At 36.6% G+C, this 18,860-nt stretch overlaps 3 protein-coding genes across 3 annotated transcripts; all 3 read right to left on the bottom strand.

Moving 5' to 3' along the window:
* Positions 1-5,271: 5,271 nt before the first annotated feature.
* Positions 5,272-5,689, bottom strand: LOC123322759 (histone H2A). Its single transcript, XM_044910772.1, has one exon. It carries the CDS (start codon positions 5,644-5,646, stop codon positions 5,272-5,274), a length of 375 nt encoding a protein of 124 aa, XP_044766707.1. The 5' UTR covers positions 5,647-5,689.
* A 9,284-nt stretch (positions 5,690-14,973) lies between these two features.
* On the bottom strand, positions 14,974-15,393 carry LOC123316476 (histone H2B). Its single transcript, XM_044902567.1, has one exon. The coding sequence runs from the start codon at positions 15,391-15,393 to the stop codon at positions 15,022-15,024; it is 372 nt and encodes a 123-aa protein (XP_044758502.1). The 3' UTR covers positions 14,974-15,021.
* Positions 15,394-16,748: 1,355 nt separating this feature from the next.
* LOC123322774 (histone H1A-like) lies at positions 16,749-17,282 on the bottom strand. Its single transcript, XM_044910793.1, has one exon. The coding sequence runs from the start codon at positions 17,280-17,282 to the stop codon at positions 16,749-16,751; it is 534 nt and encodes a 177-aa protein (XP_044766728.1).
* Positions 17,283-18,860: the final 1,578 nt, after the last annotated feature.

Raw genomic sequence — 18,860 nt, 5'->3', positions numbered from 1 at the left:
CCAATCGACGCTGATCTTGAGTTGATTAAGGACGACCTGATATTCCAGGGAATAACAGACGCTGAGGTGTCCAGAATGACATCGAACAAGACAAAGAAACCAATACCTCTCTACTTGGTTAAAACCCAGAAAAAGGAAATCTTCGAAGTGAAGCGACTCTACAACCTCTGTATTGTGGTTGAACATAAAAAGAGGCCTGAAAGTCCAAGCCAGTGCTTTAGGTGCCAAAGGTACGGACATGCACAAAACAAATGCTCCTTCCCGTGGAGATGCGTGAAGTGCTCAGGAAGTCACAGCAGCAGTGACTGCACACTCACCAGAAAAGGTGAAGAGAGAAATGCCACATGCGTCTTATGTGGAGAAGAGGGCCATCCAGCTAGCTACAAAGGATGTAGCGAGTTCAAGCTGGTGACCAGAAAGAAAAATTCCCGAAAATCAGTTGAACAGAAAAAGAAGGTAACAAAAACAACAACTTCTGAACAAAAAATTCAGGAAGTAGCGAAGACCCAACCTACAGAGCAGGAAAAGAAGAGGGAGACTCCGAAACCCGTCCAGAAAAAAGAAGGACAGAAAAAGCTTACAATGAAACAAGCTGTGAACAGTCAACAAGATAAGAAAAAGATATCTGAATCAGCCGATGATTTAGATATCTTCACAGAAAAAATTTTCAACAAGATAATGTTGAAAATTGAGAGGGAAATGGAGAAAAAACTCCAAGCATTATTCAGTAAACTGAATTAATGGACCTTACGGATATTAGGAAGAAATCCCTCAAGATAATCTCGTGGAACATAAACGGGATCAACACTCGGAAAGCCGAGATAGAACAAATAATATCAGAAAGACAACCTGATATTATAGCCCTACAGGAAACAAGAATAAACCGGAACAGAAGACTGAATTTCATGAATTATGAAACATATAGATGTGACAGAATTACAAACACCGGAGGAGGAGTAGCAATATTGGTGAGAACAGATCTGAAACACTACTTTAAAAGTAGATCCGACGAAACACAAGGAAAAACAGAAAAAGTGACGATTGTTGCCGAATTAAATCGGCAAAGAGTCGAAATAACCTCGGCGTATAAGCCACCACAAAACAATCTATTGGAAGAAGAGATAAACAACATGTTGGAAGGATCAAACCCGAAAATCTCCATCGGAGATTTCAACTGTAAATCCCCATTATGGAATAGCATAACAGAGAATAGAAATGGCAAAAAACTCAAGGATTTCGCCGAAAAACAAAATGCCATAGTTATTGGACCAGAGCTACCGACATATCTTGCTTTTGGAAGAGGAATACCAGATGTAATAGATATCGCGATATTGAAAAATATAAGTCAAGAATTCTCGATTGAAACTTTGGAAGATGGAACCTCAAACCACAATCCCGTGGAATTGACAATTGGAGAAGAACCAAGAGAAAAACTGTTGGAAATAAGAGAATATACCAATTGGACTAAATACAGCCATTTAATACAATCGGAAATAACAGAAATTCCAACAATAAACACTCCAGACGATCTGGAATGTGCGGTTGATAAACTGGAAGAGATTATATTGAAAGCTTACGAAAAAAGCACGAGAAGAGTGAAGAGACCAGCTCCAAGTCATCCGCATGGCGATACGCCTAAAGAAGTAAAAGATCTTATACAAGAAAATCGAAGACTAAGAAGAATATATAGGATGAACAAAAATGATCTGAATAGAAGGAACCTCAACCGACATAGCCAAGTTCTGAAAAATGCCCTGAAAGATCTAAGAACAAGCAGATGGAACAAAAGGGTGCAAGAACTGAATACAATCGATCATTCTGCATGGAGAATGCAAAAAAGCCTACGAGGAGAAAAGACTAAAATTCCACCCCTACACGGAGAAAGGGGAATGGCTTATACCAATACTGATAAGGCAGATGCATTGGCGGACTCGATCGAACGAGAATCGAGAATAAATTACAGGATAGACGACGATAATGAAGATTTGGAAGAACTGGTTGAAGAAAATGATGAAGAAATGGATGAATTACCAGCGACTGCTGAAATAGACAAGCCAACATCGCCAAATGAAATCAGGGAAATAATAAGAAGTTTGAAGAAGAGGAAAGCTCCCGGAAGCGATAAAATAACGAATGTTATGTTAAAGAAATTACCTAGAAAAGGTATAGCCGCTCTAACAAATATCGCGAATGGAATTATGAGGACAGAACACTACCCAGAAAAATGGAAAACAGCAGAAGTCATAGTATTCAATAAACCATTCAAAGAGAAGAAGTTTCCACAAAACTACAGACCGATAAGTCTACTGTCGGCTTTAGGAAAAGTAGTAGAAAGAATTATCGCCACGAGGCTAAATGAGGAAACCGAAAATCTGGAACTAATTCCACCAGAACAGTTCGGATTCAGAAGAGAGCATTCAACAGAACAACAATTATTGAGGCTCACAGAGTACATAACAGAGGGATTCCAAAATAAACAAGCTACAGGTCTTGTTTTACTAGACGTCGCCAGAGCATTCGACAGAGTATGGCATGAAGGATTAATATATAAGATGAGATGTGCTGGATATTCGATCAAAATATGCAAGTTGATACGGAATTATCTCAAAAATAGAAGATTTTACGTGAAAGTGGGAGGAGAATGCTCCTCAACAAGAGATATAGAGGCTGGAGTACCCCAAGGATCAGTACTTGGGCCACTTCTGTACAACATATACATCCACGATATTCCGAAAAATCCAAGAACCATGCTAACGTTATATGCTGACGACACAGGCATAGCAACTCGACACCGAAACCCTGAAATAATAGAACGAGTTCTACAAGAGTCGATTGACGAAACAAATGACTGGTGCATAAAGTGGAAAATCAAGCTCAATGGACAAAAGAGCCAAGCAATATTACTACAGAAGAGAAGACTGCGACCCACAACGAAACTGGATGTTGACGGCGAAGAAATCGACTGGAAAAATGAAGCCAAATATTTAGGAATAACGCTTGACAAAGGACTTACTTGGAAAAGTCATATCAAACAAGCAATCGACAAAACGAAAGCAGCGATGAATAGACTCTATCCTCTGATAGGAAGAAGAAGCCACATGTCGAAAGAGACAAAATTGAAGATAATCAAAGCCGTTGCTAGGCCTCAACTGACTTATGGATCAGTTGCCTGGGGTTTCGCGGCAAAGAGCCATATCAAAAGAATTCAGGCCACTGAAAACAAGCTGCTACGATGTGCAATAGATGCACCTTGGTTTGTCAGGAATAGACAGATTTATAAGGACCTGAAATGGGAAACCATAACGGAATTCATGAACAGAAAAGCAGAGAAATTATTCGAAACAGCGAAAAACCATCCGAATCAAGAACTCAGGAGACTAGTGGACTACGACCCAGAGGAAGACAAAAGGAGAATGCGAATTTACCGAAGGAGACCAAGAGATCAATTAAAAAGAGATTAAAATAACAACAGAAACTTATTGAAAAATTCAATAAAGTGTTAATCCAATAGAGGATAAACACATAAATCCCAGCACGATAGTGTGCGAGAAGAAAACCGATCAAGAGATGAACGGTTTATAGGCAAATGCCCGGAACCAAAATTCAAGAAGCAGTAGGGTTTTTAGTGGGTCTCGAGCTCAGGAGAGTGAGAAACCCCACACTGTTCCCCCTCAGGAGATGAGGGTGGTTCGTCTGTCTTGCAGATTTTCCCCCTGCTACACCAAAAAAAAAAAAAAAAAAAAAAAAAAAAAAAATATCAGCCGAAACTTTCGATGACTCGTAAAAATAACGAATTTTCGAATATTATATGTTTTATATAGGTGCATATCATTGAACTCTAAAAGTTCTTTTAGAATTCACATGATGGTACATAGAATGGTACATATAGTCGGACACCAAAACGTTATTTTCACGTAAAATTTATGAGGATGTTATAAATCTTGTCTGTTTTGAATTTTCTGCAAGAGTCGAGTACCACCCGTCCTTTTGTTATTATAAAATTAACCCTCATAAAAGCTGGTCGACTGTTTGGCCATAAATCTCAATGCAAGAGCAAAGTAAATTGTAATTGGCTACTCAGAAATAGGAGGGTGGAGTTTGATGAGAGGCGGGTGAATTAATCTTATTTCCTTCAAAAATCAAGGAAAATTGAAAAAAAATTAATTTTTTTTTTGTTATCATGAAGAAGTTCTCTTTAAGAAAATACTCTCGTTGATCATTTCGAACCATCACTTCTGCATTTGAATTTATACTCATATATAAATACCACCATTTTCAAACTGAGTTTAACAGAAAAATATTCATTTTTTTTTTCAAAAACGAAACGAGAGTCTCTTTGTTCCTTCCTTCTGATTGTATATGTTGAAAATCAGATGAATTCATCGATCCGTTTTTGAATTACGATGGAAATAAATAGCATTGTGAAGCATAGGGCGAATGGAAGTATTGTACAACCTTAAATTTCATAGTTTTCGAATTGGAATGCTTCTGTTGAATTCCAGTTCGAAAGTTTCGATAGAAGTGGAGACTTCAATGGTCGATTCGACAAGTATCAAACCAATTTCTAAAAAATTCTGAAATTTTTTTGGGTTTTCACTCACAGTCTGAACCATAATCAATTAAAAAATTGAAATAATCGATTTGTTCCTGTCTAAATTTTTGCACTAATGTATCAGGAGCCAATCAGATGGAAGATTTTGTTGACCTACTGACAATGAACGAAAAATTGAACTTTTTGGTAAAATTTCGTTTTTTCTGGAATCTATATCAGAATCCTTCATCTGACGAATTCTTGAAAATCTTCAGAGTCTAGTGAATCTCTTGACATTTGTCGCTTAGACAAAGTATGAAACCAATTACCCAGAAACTGTTGGATCCATTCGAACCAAATCTTGAAATCGGACAGTTTTCGAGTTGGAATGCGCTTGTTGAATTTCTGTTCGATACTATCATTTGGAATTTACTTTTGAATGGTCGATCCGACAAAGCATCAGATCAATTACTCAAATATTATATGATCAATTCGAACCAAATCTCATAATCCCTCAGTCTTCGAGGTGAACCGAAAGTTTTGGGCAATTGATCACATACTGTGTAGAATGGACCGTTGAAAATATGCATTTGTACCTACTGAAAGTAGGGATTTGAATCTACCGGAGGGGACTGAGATCGAGTTACCTCATCGTCGTTCAAATATCATAGCAAACTTCTTTAGCGACAGTAGGTTGTGGCCCTGAAAAGGGCCTTTCGAGTTGATCGTGCTGCGAATATTTACGATTTCTTCTCGGTTTTTTTCGGCAAAAGTACCGCTTGGATATTTGGTAAAACTCCACCCTGGGCAATAGTGACTCCAGAGAGTAACTTGTTCAATTCTTCGTCGTTTCTAATGGCCAACTGAAGATGGCGTGGAATGATCCTAGTCTTCTTGTTGTCTCTAGCAGCGTTACCGGCCAATTCCAATACTTCAGCAGCGAGATATTCCATCACGGCTGCCAGGTAAACGGGTGCTCCCGCTCCTACTCGTTCGGCGTAGTTTCCCTTTCGCAACAAACGATGGATACGCCCAACGGGAAACTGTAATCCCGCTCTATTTGAACGAGACTTCGCTTTACCCTTAACTTTACCGCCTTTACCACGACCCGACATGATCAATGAACTTATCAACAGATATTAGACGTTGCTCTATAAAATTTCGGGATGATTTTTGTAGTCACACTGGAATACATTCGTGCATGGTATCAATGCTATTTTCATTCCGCCAATTAGCGGGCGCCATCAGATAGACGCTATAGAAGGGCGGGCCGGGGTTCCTCTAGATTGTCGAATAGCATCCATTCATACTCTTACGCTAGAAATTTTATGATACTCTCGAATCGACCGCTGAAATCTTCATTTAACAAGAGATGTAGATGCTGGAGTACCCCAAGGATCAGTACTTACTACTTGGGCCACTTTTCGACATAGGCTGACGAGATTATCCAATGTTCGATGCGGACAGACCTGATTTATATATACAGGGCGAGTCTTTGAATCGTAAAAATATTTCAGCCGTGGATTCTTGAGATCCAAAGAAACACTTTTTTCCTGTACCATTTTTTCCGATTCAGCCCTGATAAGAAGATATAGACATTTTAGGTTTTCATAATGAGCTGTGCCACTCCTGGAAAAGCAAAATTACCTTCAGAATAAGTAAAAGAATCTGTGGATCTTTCAAAAAGAGTTGCATTCGGTCAAAAGTATCCAAGTTTTCGAATTTCACAGATATCTTTTATTTTTGAACTTCAAATTACTCGAAAACTATATTCCGAAATTCATTTCAATCGATAAAACCGTTTGTGAGAACTAGAAATAACATTTTTTTATATTTTTCAACGACCTGTACCTTTTAAACCGAGCCGATTCGGAAAAAACGGTAAAGGAAAAAAGTGTTTCTTTTGACCTCAAAAATCTACTGTAAAATATTTGTACGAGTCTAAGACTCACCCTGTATATGATTCCAGCTACTCAGTTTCCTATAACGTATGGCGATAAAAAAAAATCTATTTATTGAAAATAGAGGAATAATAAAAGTTTATTACAACGCAAAAACGAAAATTTAATAATATCAAAATAATGGTTGTGCATTACACTGTGGAATGAGAAGAGGGCTTCAGGCGTTGCTAGAGAAGCTTCTTCATTCCCAAAATTTGAATGTCTCAAATATTTGGTCAGGGAGCTGCTGCATTAAACATTTTTTTATGTTATCTGAATTGACCCAAACACTTCGTACATTGGACTGCAGAATCAAGTTTTGTGTTTTAAAAATGGAAATTCTTTCGTTCTCCCATAAATTTGCACTTTCTTTTTTTTAATATCCACCTCAAATAATCTTGGGGTTTCGCGGCATAGAGCCATATCAAAAGAATTCAGACCACTGAAAACAAGCTGCTACCATGTGCAATAGATGCACCTTGGTTTAGGGAAGGCTGATCCAAACAATTTCATGGATCAGTTCCGACCTGATCCGGTCCAGAAAAATAACTAGTCCAAAGATCAGTTCCAGTCCAGTTTCTAGTCCGGACATATTCGATAACACTCGGTGCCACGATAGAATAATTTGCTTTTTAGTATCGTGACTCGGTGTTGTTGAGGTCTTCTTCCACAGCTTTCTGTGGAAACTTGGATTACGGGGTACTGACTACTGGCAGCGTTGCCATTCGTACGATAATTATCGTTTTGATTTTATTTTGATAATTATTTACCCAGTACCTACCATTCGAGATTTCAATTAAGCTAAAATGTCCGTAGATACTAAAATTTCAATGAATCTGTTTTCAAATTATATTCAATTAACAGATTGCTGCAGAATGCAGAGGATTTTCTGTGAATTCAGTAATAACAGTACCTAATATAAACTGGACATGTACTTAATTAGTAGAGTTTAGAGTTCCAGAATTACATCTCGGAGGAAAGAGAGCGAGCAGATTTTGCTCTGATTCGTAGATAGACGTAGATCTACGCTCTGATTGGACGGTATTGACGTAACAGATGGAAAAGATGCGATTCTGGAACTGGCTAATTGTAGGCACCCTTTTCCACAAATGTTTAATTCTGTAACACAGATACCATAAAACTAAAATCTACAACTTTGTCGGCATTCTCTATAACAGTTACGGTTCCTTTTATGGGGCGGCTTCTTTGGAAAGAGCAAAACGCAGATATCCCACAAGCTAGGGTGAGAAAAAAAATTCTCCTCCAAAAACTCGTAAAGTGTAAATGAACAAAACGAACGGACTGGTGAGCAAAACGAGAGCTTTAGAATGATACCAATATTGGAAAGATCCGTTGAGGTGCCCTGCTGGTGTAATATTACACCAGCAGGGCACTTTGAATTGTCTATAGATCATTGTATATAGGTGAGCAAAATAAACTAAGTGCTTATTTTATTTATTTAGCTTATGGCGTATAACTAAGTGCTGAGCAAAACGAGGGCATAAAAATCGTAAAAGTTCTTTGAGGTGCTCTGCTAGTATAATGCCGCTCAGCGAGCTGACTCTGGGGGTCGCGATCCGAACCGAAGGGACTGGTACTCGTACTTGACTAACCCTTAACTGGTATTTAGGGCTGTGTCGATCACGATCGATCGAATCGTTTGGATTCGATCGTAACCCGTGCGGGAGTTATCGAGTCACCTATCTCGAAATGACCCAATCATTTCGATCATTCGGTCATATTCGAGTTCGACCCGCCTGCGTCTTCTGGATACGAACATTACTACAGAATTCGACTGACTGACAACATTAAATGTCTATTTTCTCAATAGATTGTTTATTTGACAAAAGATGGCAACTTTCATTTTCGCCCTATAGATGGATTGGTTGTTTTGGCATTGGTTGTAGGGTGTATCGCGTATCGCTGGTTGTCTATTCAAGAATAGGTATTGTAGCCTGATCGAGTCGAGATCGAAAGATCTCATTTAGCGGAATTGAAGAGAAACTTTTCGGAAGAAATAAAATTCTACCAATTTAATGATAACAGAAACCTTTTCATTTAGGACGACGCAATTTTTGGCCACATTCAGGCTGAAAATGCTGGACCATTTTAACGATCGAATTCTTTTGTTCGATCGATTCGTATACGTAGATTTCAAATATGAACTCGGTTGGATTTCTTCAGCAGTCAAAACTCAGATTCTGTGCCTGTTTCGTATTAGAGCTTGACACAGGATATGAGATGAAAATTCCGTAGTTGTTATATCTTATATCTAGCTCGAAACTTTGACGATATTTCTTCATTTCAGTTTCTTTTATGCGTGTCTAATCTGTTTAAATATAATGAACAATAGATTTCTTAGATTATGTATATAACACACATGATAGCCAAAAAAAATTTCATGTGATTAGAAAATTTATATACTCACTAAAAATGAAATGATATTACTAAAAAGAGATAATAATAATAAAAGTCTTTACTTCCTCATTGACAAATATAGATTGTATAGGAACAGTCAGAAAAAATTATCAAATAAATGAATGAAGTTTCAAATTAGATAACCATCATGAGAATGGATTATGATTTCTAATGATGGACTCGAATTCCGTAAAGTTGTATATGCTATGTCCAGATAGCAATGTTCTTAGTTTCCTCTTAAATGTTGAATATTGGAGGTTCCGCATCTGGTCTGGCAGTTGGTTATAGAGTTGCACTCCAATATTATGGGTTTTCCTCAGTCTCTGACTTGGCTGTATGATATCTTCTTTGTTTCTAGTATTGTAATTGTGTGGATCTGGATGTTTTGAATACATGTTTAGATTTTTCCTTATGTGTTACTCTCTTGTATATAATTACTGCATACAGTGACATTATTCTGGATTCAGTGAATAAGTTTCTGCAGTTTGTGTTCCATGGAACTCTATAGATACTTCTCAGGGCTGCTTTCTGCATTCTGAATATTTTATCTAAGTGAACCGTTGCTCCATCACTCCAACTGATTATACCATAAGTCATCCTTGAGTGAAATAGGGAGTAGTAGGCAGTTACTGCTGTGTTTGTATTGGTGATCTCAGCAATTTTCTTAATAGCATATGTTGCTCCGGCCAGTTTGGCACTGAGATTATCAATGTGGACTCTCCAGCTCAGTTGTACATCTAGTTGTACTCCTAGAAAGTTTGCTGAACTCGCTTCTGAGGTTTGACTCCTTTGTTTGACACTAAAGACCAATGATGTTGTTTTGGCAGCATTAAGAAATAATTCATTTGTAGTGAACCACTCTTTGGCTTGAACCATAATGTCTTCATAAGTTGATTGAACGCTTGTGTCATCTTCAATCTCAACTGCATATGTTGTATCGTCGGCAAACATACAGGAAACAACTGTTCTTGGTATGCTGGTTGGAACTCTCAGGCTTATGTTGTGTGGCATGTCATTGATATACAGAAGGAATAGTGGAGGGCCCAGTCTCGAACCTTGGACAACTCCCCTTGTTATTTTGAGAGCTTCACTTCTATTGTCATCCAATACAACTATCTGCTGTCGATCAGATAGGTATGATCTGAAAAGGTCCAAGCAAACACCACGTATGCCATATCTCTCCAGCTTCTCAATATTGAGTGATTAACACAATCAAATGCCGCTGATAAGTCGGTAAATATTCCCAGACACTGATTTTTGTTTTCGAAACAATCTTGAATATGTTTGGTTAAAGAATCAATTGCCTCAGCTGTTGATGTTCCTTTCCGAAATCCAAATTGGCACAATATTTGTTTAGCATCCGTGAAGTCAACGAGGTGACTATAGACCACCCCTTCTAGTATCTTTGAAAATGCTGGCAGTATTGCAATTTGCCTAAAATTGTTGGCTATGGAAGGATCTCCTTTTTTGAAAATAGGGCAGATTTTGCCTATTTTCATTTTAGTTGGAAAGACTGCCTCTTCAAGACATGTATTCAAGACATCCACCAATGGGTCAATCAGCCATGCAGCACATTTTTTTATCATAAAGACAGTATTACCATCTATATCCTCTGATTTTTTTGCTTTCAGGTTGTTTAAAATGGTTTCCATTTCATGTTGGGTCACAGGGTTGAAGAACATCGAATTCATTATGTAGGTTTTCTTCATTAAATCTGTGGAATTAACATTGTTTTTCCGTAGATTTTTTATGATGTTATTTGCACTGTTTACAAAGAAGTTGTTTAGTTCATCTGTGGTCAGGTTTTCCGGTTTAACATGCTTCCTAGATCGCCCAGTTTCTGTATTGATGATATTCCAAATAGTTTTGTTTTTGTTGTCTGAGTTTTGGATTGGTGTGTTATATAAGGTTTTTTTATGTTTGTAGTAATTCGAGATATTTCTTTTTGTAGCTGACATAAGTTTGTTTGTTTCCTTCACTTCTATATGTTTTGTAGCAGGAATGGAGGAACATTAGACGTTCTTTCGCTTCCACAATGTCTGGGGTTATCTAACGTGGAATTGGTTTTGACAATCTTCTTTTTATTGGTTGTAATTGGAAGGATAAGTTGTAGTAGTTCATATATGTTCCAATGAAGATGTTGTACTTGTCCTCTGCTGACTGGGCTGAGAATACTTCTTTCCAATCCTCTCTACTCAAGTAGTACTGCATAAGATTGATTTCCTCTTCTGTGTATGCCTTCTTGATACGGATAATAATAATACGGTATAATATTGAAGATTCATTCAAATCGTCATTGAATATTGAATGCATTCACATCATAATTGAACAAGTAACATTGTACGGAGCAACTGAAATTCAATTTTTAAGAATTCCAATGCAATATCTAAAAACGAAAACGTGTCTGACAGAAAAAAGGCAGCCACCTTCATGGCACACTAATCTAACAAAAAAATGCTTGCTACCTTGGTTATCCCTAATATTAGGGATTGGCAATTTTTAAATTCAGAGAAAAAATTCATATTTTGAAAATTGCCTGAATGGAGGTAAGCATCGGAATACCTGCGAAAAATATTCTAACTCTAAGTGCCTCATTATGAAGAAAGCACATGCCGACAAGATCCTTATTAATCTTATTGGCTAATTTTGGATAATTTATCACCTGCAATACAAACCAGACTAGGTAGGTGAAAGCACACAGGCACAAGCTGTACCTGCACGGACAAACCCTCTTGAGCTCATTATTAAGTGACAATGATGATAATCGTTGTATTCAACATTTTACTTTATGGCGCATTTTGACAATGAAAATCTGTAACTACTAAGAACCCATTCATTCTATTCTCAACGATTTATTTAGATGTTCGGCCAGAATCACGAGAAATTGAATGAATGAAAAAAAATTTCATGTGTTACCATTATGAATAAGCTTCAAGACAAAATTTTTCTTTACGTTAATAATTCTTAATATATATGAAAATAGCCCAAGAAACTCGAAATGTACATGTCACATTTGCCGATAGTTAACCTCGCCACTAAACCATTATAGATAGAATTTATAATTTCAAAGATTCAAAATTCCCAAAAATATTCCAGTCGGTACAAAATATTTTTTAGGTTTTATAGCTATAGGTACATTAAGACCATTTCTTACACAACTACTCTGAAAATAAATCTCAAACATCTGGCAAAATTGAAAAATATTGCCACTGAGCGGGTTTGTAAAAACCCAATCGAAGTTTCAGCACCATCCCTTTTTTATGATTTTTGGCGAACATTCCAGTTGACGAATTTTGGCACCATCTGGAAGACATTTTGGGGAAAAAATTTTCGGTCCTTGCATCACAGATACAGATGAAGATCAGTTGCATCGTTATCTACGACCTGTGAACTAATCTTCTGAGCCCTATTTTTTCGTTCGAAGTTTTTGAAGTGATATTTTTTTTATTCTCGCTCTACTGAACTGTGCTTGTGTCATTGGAACTATATTGACTGTTAATATTTACACTGACATTCTGGTAGTGATAAGTTTGGAAGTGGTGGACAAATTATTTATTAATTTTTTTTTCTGCAAAAATCTCTCCTCCAAAAACTCGTAAAGTATAAATGAGCAAAACGAACGGACTGATGAGCAGAACGGAGCAAAACTTTCGATCGAAACCAATATCGGAAAGATCCGTTAAGGTGTAATATTACACCAGCAGGGCACTTTTGATTATCTAATCTCGGTAACGGTAAGTGGTAGAGAAAAACTAATTGCAGAATTGAAAAGAGCAAAACGCAGATATCTCACAAGCTAAGGTAAGAAAAAAAATTTTTTTTCTTCTCTGAAAACTCGAAAAGTGTAAATGCACAAAACGAACGGACTGTTGAGCAAAACGATAAACTAAGTGCTGAGCAAAATGAGAGCAAAACGAGGGCATAAAAATCGTAAAAAAATTCTTTGAGGTGCTCTGCTAGTGTAATGCCGCTCAACGAGCTGACTCTGGGGGTCGCGAACCGATTATTTAACCCTTAACTGGTATCCTCGTGTCAAAATGGATCGTATCGTAACTATCGTATCGTATGTCTCTCGGGTTTCGCGGGACGAAGTAGTCTTCTTATTTCCGCCGTCTTATATAGTCTCTCTTTGTCTGTATCGCTTTACTTCTGTTTATTCCATTATTTCTCTAATCAGTGGATTATTGTGTATTTTCATTTTTTCTTCCAGTTTTTCGTTCATTTTTTGTAGGTGCTCTTCGATTGTGGGATATCTATATCTCTTTGTGTAGTTGTTCATTCGTGTGATACCACGGTGCGTTTAGTGTCAGCCTTATCGATATGTTTTGAACTCTCTGAAGTCTTCTCATGTTCCTTTCTGTTGTGTTCTTCCAGCTTGTGGCTGCGTATGTCATCGGTCGTATTATTGTATTATATATCTGATATAGGCTGACCAGATAATCCCCAGTTCAATGACGGACAGACCTGGTGAATGTGTATATATTTATATAAAGGGCGAGTCTTTGAATCGTAAAAATATTTTACAGTATATTATTGAGGTCAAAAGAAAAAAATTTTTCATGTACCATTTTTCCGATTTAGCCTTGATAAAAAGATTTACATCGGGTTTCACAAAACTTTGATTGTCCGATCAACGATTTGATAGTCATTCGATTACTCAACCGAAATCACTGAGACCTTTCATTTCTTAATATATTGAAAAAATAGCAATTGAGAATAATTAAATGGATGTATGAACATCATAATTCGATGCGGGAATAATATTCTGATGATGATCATGACTGAATTATCGATTGAAAACAAATTGACGTCTATTCGTCCATCAAGCGTTGATTCCCTGATCAAGCTTTATGAAACCCGGCGATAGATTTTAAAAGAGTTGCATGCGGTCAAAGTAGGTACCCAATTTTTCGAATTTCATAGATAATTTTTATTTATGAACGCCAAATTACTCGAAATTCATTTCATTCGATAAAACCGTTTGTGAGAACTGAAAATAACATTTTTTCATGTTTTTCAACAACCTCACCCTGTATATGCCTCCAGCTACTCAGCTTCCTACCCCGTATAGTGTTAAATAAAAATGATTTATTGAAAACAGAAAAATAATATAAGTATATCACAACACAAAAACGAAGATATAATAATCTTAATACAATGGTTGTGCATTACACTGTGGAATGAGAACAGGTCTTCAGGCTTTGCTAAAGAAGCTTCTTCACCCCCAAAATTTGAATGTCTGAAATATTTGGTCAGGGAGGGAGACGCTGCTGCATTAACCATATTTTTATGTTTGTAACTTGAAACATGCCGTATAATATAACTTCTTTTTCCAAATACAATGCCGAATTGACCCTTCGTACATTGGACTTCAGAATAAGTTTTGTTTTTTTAAGGAATGGAAATTCTTTTGGAAGATTTTTGCACTTTCTTTCTTTATTATCCATCTCAAATGATCTTTAGAAAAATACTGAATTAAATTCAAGATTTTGACGGACGTTTTCCAGTGACGGACTTCTTGGACGATTGACGGACTGTCAGTCACAATGACAGACGTCTGGTCACTCTAATATATCTTCATTTTGTTTGTTTTATCTAGTTTGCTCTTTCTGTGCAGTAATGGGTACATGAAACCTTTGATTCTTCTTGCTTTAACTTCGACGTTCCTGACGTGTTTGATGAAATTCTATTTTTCGTCTAGGGTTATTCCTAGGTAGTTCACGCTTTTGGTCCATGGAAATGGTACATTGTTTATTTTTACGTTATTCGAGGGTCCTTTCCCTGTCCTCTTGTGTAGAAAATGATTCCGGATTTGCTCTGATTTTCCATTTGTTCATCCATTCTCCTATCCTGTGGCAATGTTTTTGCAGTTCCTTCTCTATTTTGAGGTTACTCTTGAGCTAGTTAATATAACCGTATCATCTGCGTATGATGTAATGATTGTGTTCTCGAATTGAGACGTTTTTGTTTAATGTCAGATAGTGTTAGACCGAAGGAAATAAGCTTACATACAGCGGAGCATTTTTCCGACCAAATCTAAGGAAAATAGCAACAGACCAGTTTATAATTATCAGGAAGTACTAATTAGTGGTTCTGAAAAGAACCTATTGGGTAGAACGAACGTGTTCCACTTCATTTTGAACTAGTGTACTTGGTGACTGCTTTGGTACCTTCGCTGACTGCGTGCTTAGCCAGCTCGCCAGGTAAGAGAAGCCGTACCGCAGTCTGAATTTCCCTGCTAGTAATCGTAGAACGTTTATTGTAGTGAGCCAGTCTGCTCGCTTCAGCAGCGATACGTTCGAAAATATCATTCACAAAACTGTTCATGATACTCATAGCTTTGCTAGAAATACCGGTATCGGGATGCACTTGTTTCAATACCTTGTAAATGTAAATGGCGTAACTTTCCTTCCTCTTCCGCTTCTTCTTCTTGTCAGTCTTGGAAATGTTTTTTTGGGCCTTGCCGGCCTTTTTGGCCGCTTTTCCGCTAGTTTTCGGAGGCATCGTAATGTGGATAACTTAATCGAATATACGGTCCTCTTGCCGACACAAAATATGAAATAGGAAAATATCACATTTTTGGCTCCGCCCATGAGTTATAAACATTGTTTATATTCGATAATTTTTTATTTATTACCTACCATTTGAAAATTCAAGTAAGCTAAAATGTCCGTAAATACTAAAATTTTAATGAATCTTTTTTCAAATGATATTCAATTAACAGATTTCTGCAGAATACACAGGATTTTCAGTGAATTCAGTAATAAAAGTACCTAATATAAACTGGACCTGTACTTAATTACCCTCGTGCTTATAGGCACCCTTTTTCACAAATGTTTAATTCTGTAACAGAGATGCCATAAATCTAAAATCTACAACTTTGTCGGCATTCTCTATAACAGTTACGGTTCTTTTTATGGGGCGGCTTCTTTCAAAGCGGTCAATCTTTGCTTCTTTCAAGCCCCCTGCCGAATTTCTGGAATATCATTGGGGTTTCTTTGATTCTTAACACATGATAATTGTTATTTTCATATTCAGTTTCTTTATAACTAAACAAACAGAAATTATGAATAAGTTGAAATTTCCAAAATGACCTTCATAAATATCAAAATGCTATTAAAATTAGCTTAACCCAAATGTTTTGTCCTGTCATTTGTAAACATGCTCCTGAGTTGGTTTATAGTACCACGGTCTCTAGAAATCTTATAAATGCAAAAATCAGGAAACCACCCCAGTTCAATATTTCAACAATTTTGGCTTTTCCAAACTAGTTGGTTTATAAGTACCATGGTTTCTAGAAATCTTATAAAAGCAAAAAGTTTCATTTTAGGTTTCATTTGTAAGTTGAGACTCAACGATTAGTGTATGTGTTACTTCACAGTGAAGGAGCTTTGAATTACAGTTCGTTGCTTCCACTATGAATGCAGATTTTAATGGTCAATTAGTCAAATAACGAGTTCAATTTCGAAAGAACTGTTCAATCTGAATCGAATCTCGTAATGAAACCTCGGAACATACAGAACATTATTATTAAGATATTAAATTTCTGCCGTATATTAATTTTCATGATTTTTTGATCAAAATCGCTATCATTCGATAGCTAGAGTGAAATTCTGAATATTCTGCACCTGAAATTATTCGGCAAAATTCCTGACCGTCAAGTGATTTTTAGAATTCGGGACTTCGGGAAATATTTACATTTTCCGAAAAAAATCACCTACCGTGTTCGATGGAAACATCTTATCTGACATCGTTTCTCTAGCGAGTGAAAATCTATAAAAGTAATATTTGATAGAAAATTCTAGAGGCCCTGAAAAGGGCCGGTTTAAAATGTTTTTCCTTCCAAAATTATATATGTTTTACTTTTTCTTTTTGGGAGACGTTACTTTCTTCGGAGCCGTTACTGATTTGACCGTTTTTGGTTTCGGTGCTTTGGGCTTCTTCGTCGGCGATTTGATTGCCTTCTTAGCTTTCGAAGGAGATTTCGTTAATTTTGGCTTCTTCTTTTCTGTAGCAATTGCCGCTCTCTTTTTCGACTTACTCACTGTAGATGTAGACCTGGCAGGGGATTTGTTCTTCTTGTCGGCTGCCGTTGTAGATGATGCATTCTTATTTGCTCCATCGGCCGACTCGACCAATTTTTTCGCAACCTTCTTCGACGCGTTAGTTGTAGATCCGGCAGCGGCCAATTTGAAAGAACCAGACGCTCCTTTTCCTTTGGTCTGAATCAAGGAACCGGACTGTACAGCGGACTTCAGATATTTTCTTATGAACGGTGCAAGTTTTTCAGAATCGATATCGATCCCCGGCGATCTATACCGCACCAGAGGAAAGCTCTGGTATCGGTCTCCGGGGACCGATGCCGCACGGTAAACGAATCTTGAAAAATACATATTGATTATCAAAGATATTACACACCAAGATAGAGCATAGTGAGGGAGAAACGTCCTCGAAATGAGCTTTATGTTTATATTTTGATCAAAACCTTAGAAATTATAACTTACATAGGTTAGTATATAAACATAAACCTTATTTCGAGGACGTTTCTCTCTCACTATGCTCTATCTTGGTATGTAATATCTTTGATAATCAATATGTTTTTATGCAAGTTCTTGTTTACAAAAAACATATTAAAAATCTTATACGAGTCTACCTTAAAAATACCCATTTACTGAAGTCGACAGTTCTATCAGGAAATCGTCGATTTTCTTGTAAGAAATGTTTGATTCAAAGAACCACGTAATTATAACATTGATCGTTTTTGTTAAACCAATACAACCAAACCCCTTAAAAAGTGTGTTTAATCAATGGATTAACTACAATTAGTATTTATAGGAGGTATGTATGCTATGTATATTTTGAAAATGTTTAAGATACCTGGTAGTATCTCTATGACAGTAAATTTAATATTTTTCTTTTTAGAAATCAAGCATCCGCTTCAGCTTCCCAGAGAGGCTATCGACACTGCTGACTTTATACTATTCTTGGATGAGCTATTTGATTAGTTGGGAGCAGGCGATACAAATTTTCAACAGTATATCATTTAATTGCCCTCGAAAGAAAAGATCTGTTGTGCTGCCCACTTCGAAGAATATAGTGACAACATGAACAAGAAATACTAACCAAAATGTTGAACACTTTATTTCATCATTTAAAACTTTAGTTATTAATATTATCATGTCAGTGCATTCCTGGGGATCTAACTGTGAGGAAGATAAAACAGAGAGTCGTTTTCTTTTGTATTGAAAGATCTTTAATTTCAATTGATTTTCGATCAGAAATATTATTATTGTTTATTATAATTATTATCGTAAGAAAATATGTGACCTATTGACATTTTACCTCTGCTCATATATTTATTGTCATACTTATAGCTTTTGTATTTCCATATTTATTATCTCTGGTGGAAATATCAATATAATGTAAATTTTTCATAAGACAAGTTTTTATTTCCCCTCAAAATTCGACGTCATAATCCATATTATTCTATAGAAGTCTAAAACACCAGTCAATGAGCTATTTTAAATTTCGCGCCTTGCGATTTCAGTTTTCAGTTATACCGACATTACTCCCCGTTGGTTGAGTGGCAGCCGCATGAGGGCGCTAAGGGCGCCGCATAGAAACGTTGATTCATTTAATTTTGATATTACCGGATGACAGTTCCTTCTTCAGTAAATTGATCCAAATATGATCTATTCCTACCGAACAATTTGCCAAATTATTATCTTGATCCAATAGAATACACACAGACTCTTTAATCTTTCGTTTATAATGGTCTGGCTCCGTCATTAAAATTTTAGTGTTATTCCAATCCATCATGTGGTCTCCCGTATTAGAAAAAATATGATCTGCGATCTGTGATCGATTAATTTCTCTATTTTTAATATTATTTTTATGTTCGCGTTTTATTATTTCTAGAGGTCTGGACGTTTCACCTGTTAAAGATTGTAATGCTCTATATCAAAAGAATA

Source organism: Coccinella septempunctata, chromosome 1 (genome assembly GCF_907165205.1).
Source record: "Coccinella septempunctata chromosome 1, icCocSept1.1, whole genome shotgun sequence".
Classification (NCBI taxonomy): Eukaryota; Metazoa; Arthropoda; class Insecta; order Coleoptera; family Coccinellidae; genus Coccinella; species Coccinella septempunctata.
This window is presented reverse-complemented; position numbering and strand designations above follow the sequence as displayed.

What these genes read in the sequence shown, in the direction of transcription:
- LOC123322759 (XM_044910772.1), bottom strand. Translation starts at nt 5,646, where the DNA reads ATGTCGGGTCGTGGTAAAGGCGGTAAAGTTAAGGGTAAAGCGAAGTCT.
- LOC123316476 (XM_044902567.1), bottom strand. Translation starts at nt 15,393, where the DNA reads ATGCCTCCGAAAACTAGCGGAAAAGCGGCCAAAAAGGCCGGCAAGGCC.
- LOC123322774 (XM_044910793.1), bottom strand. Translation starts at nt 17,282, where the DNA reads ATGTATTTTTCAAGATTCGTTTACCGTGCGGCATCGGTCCCCGGAGAC.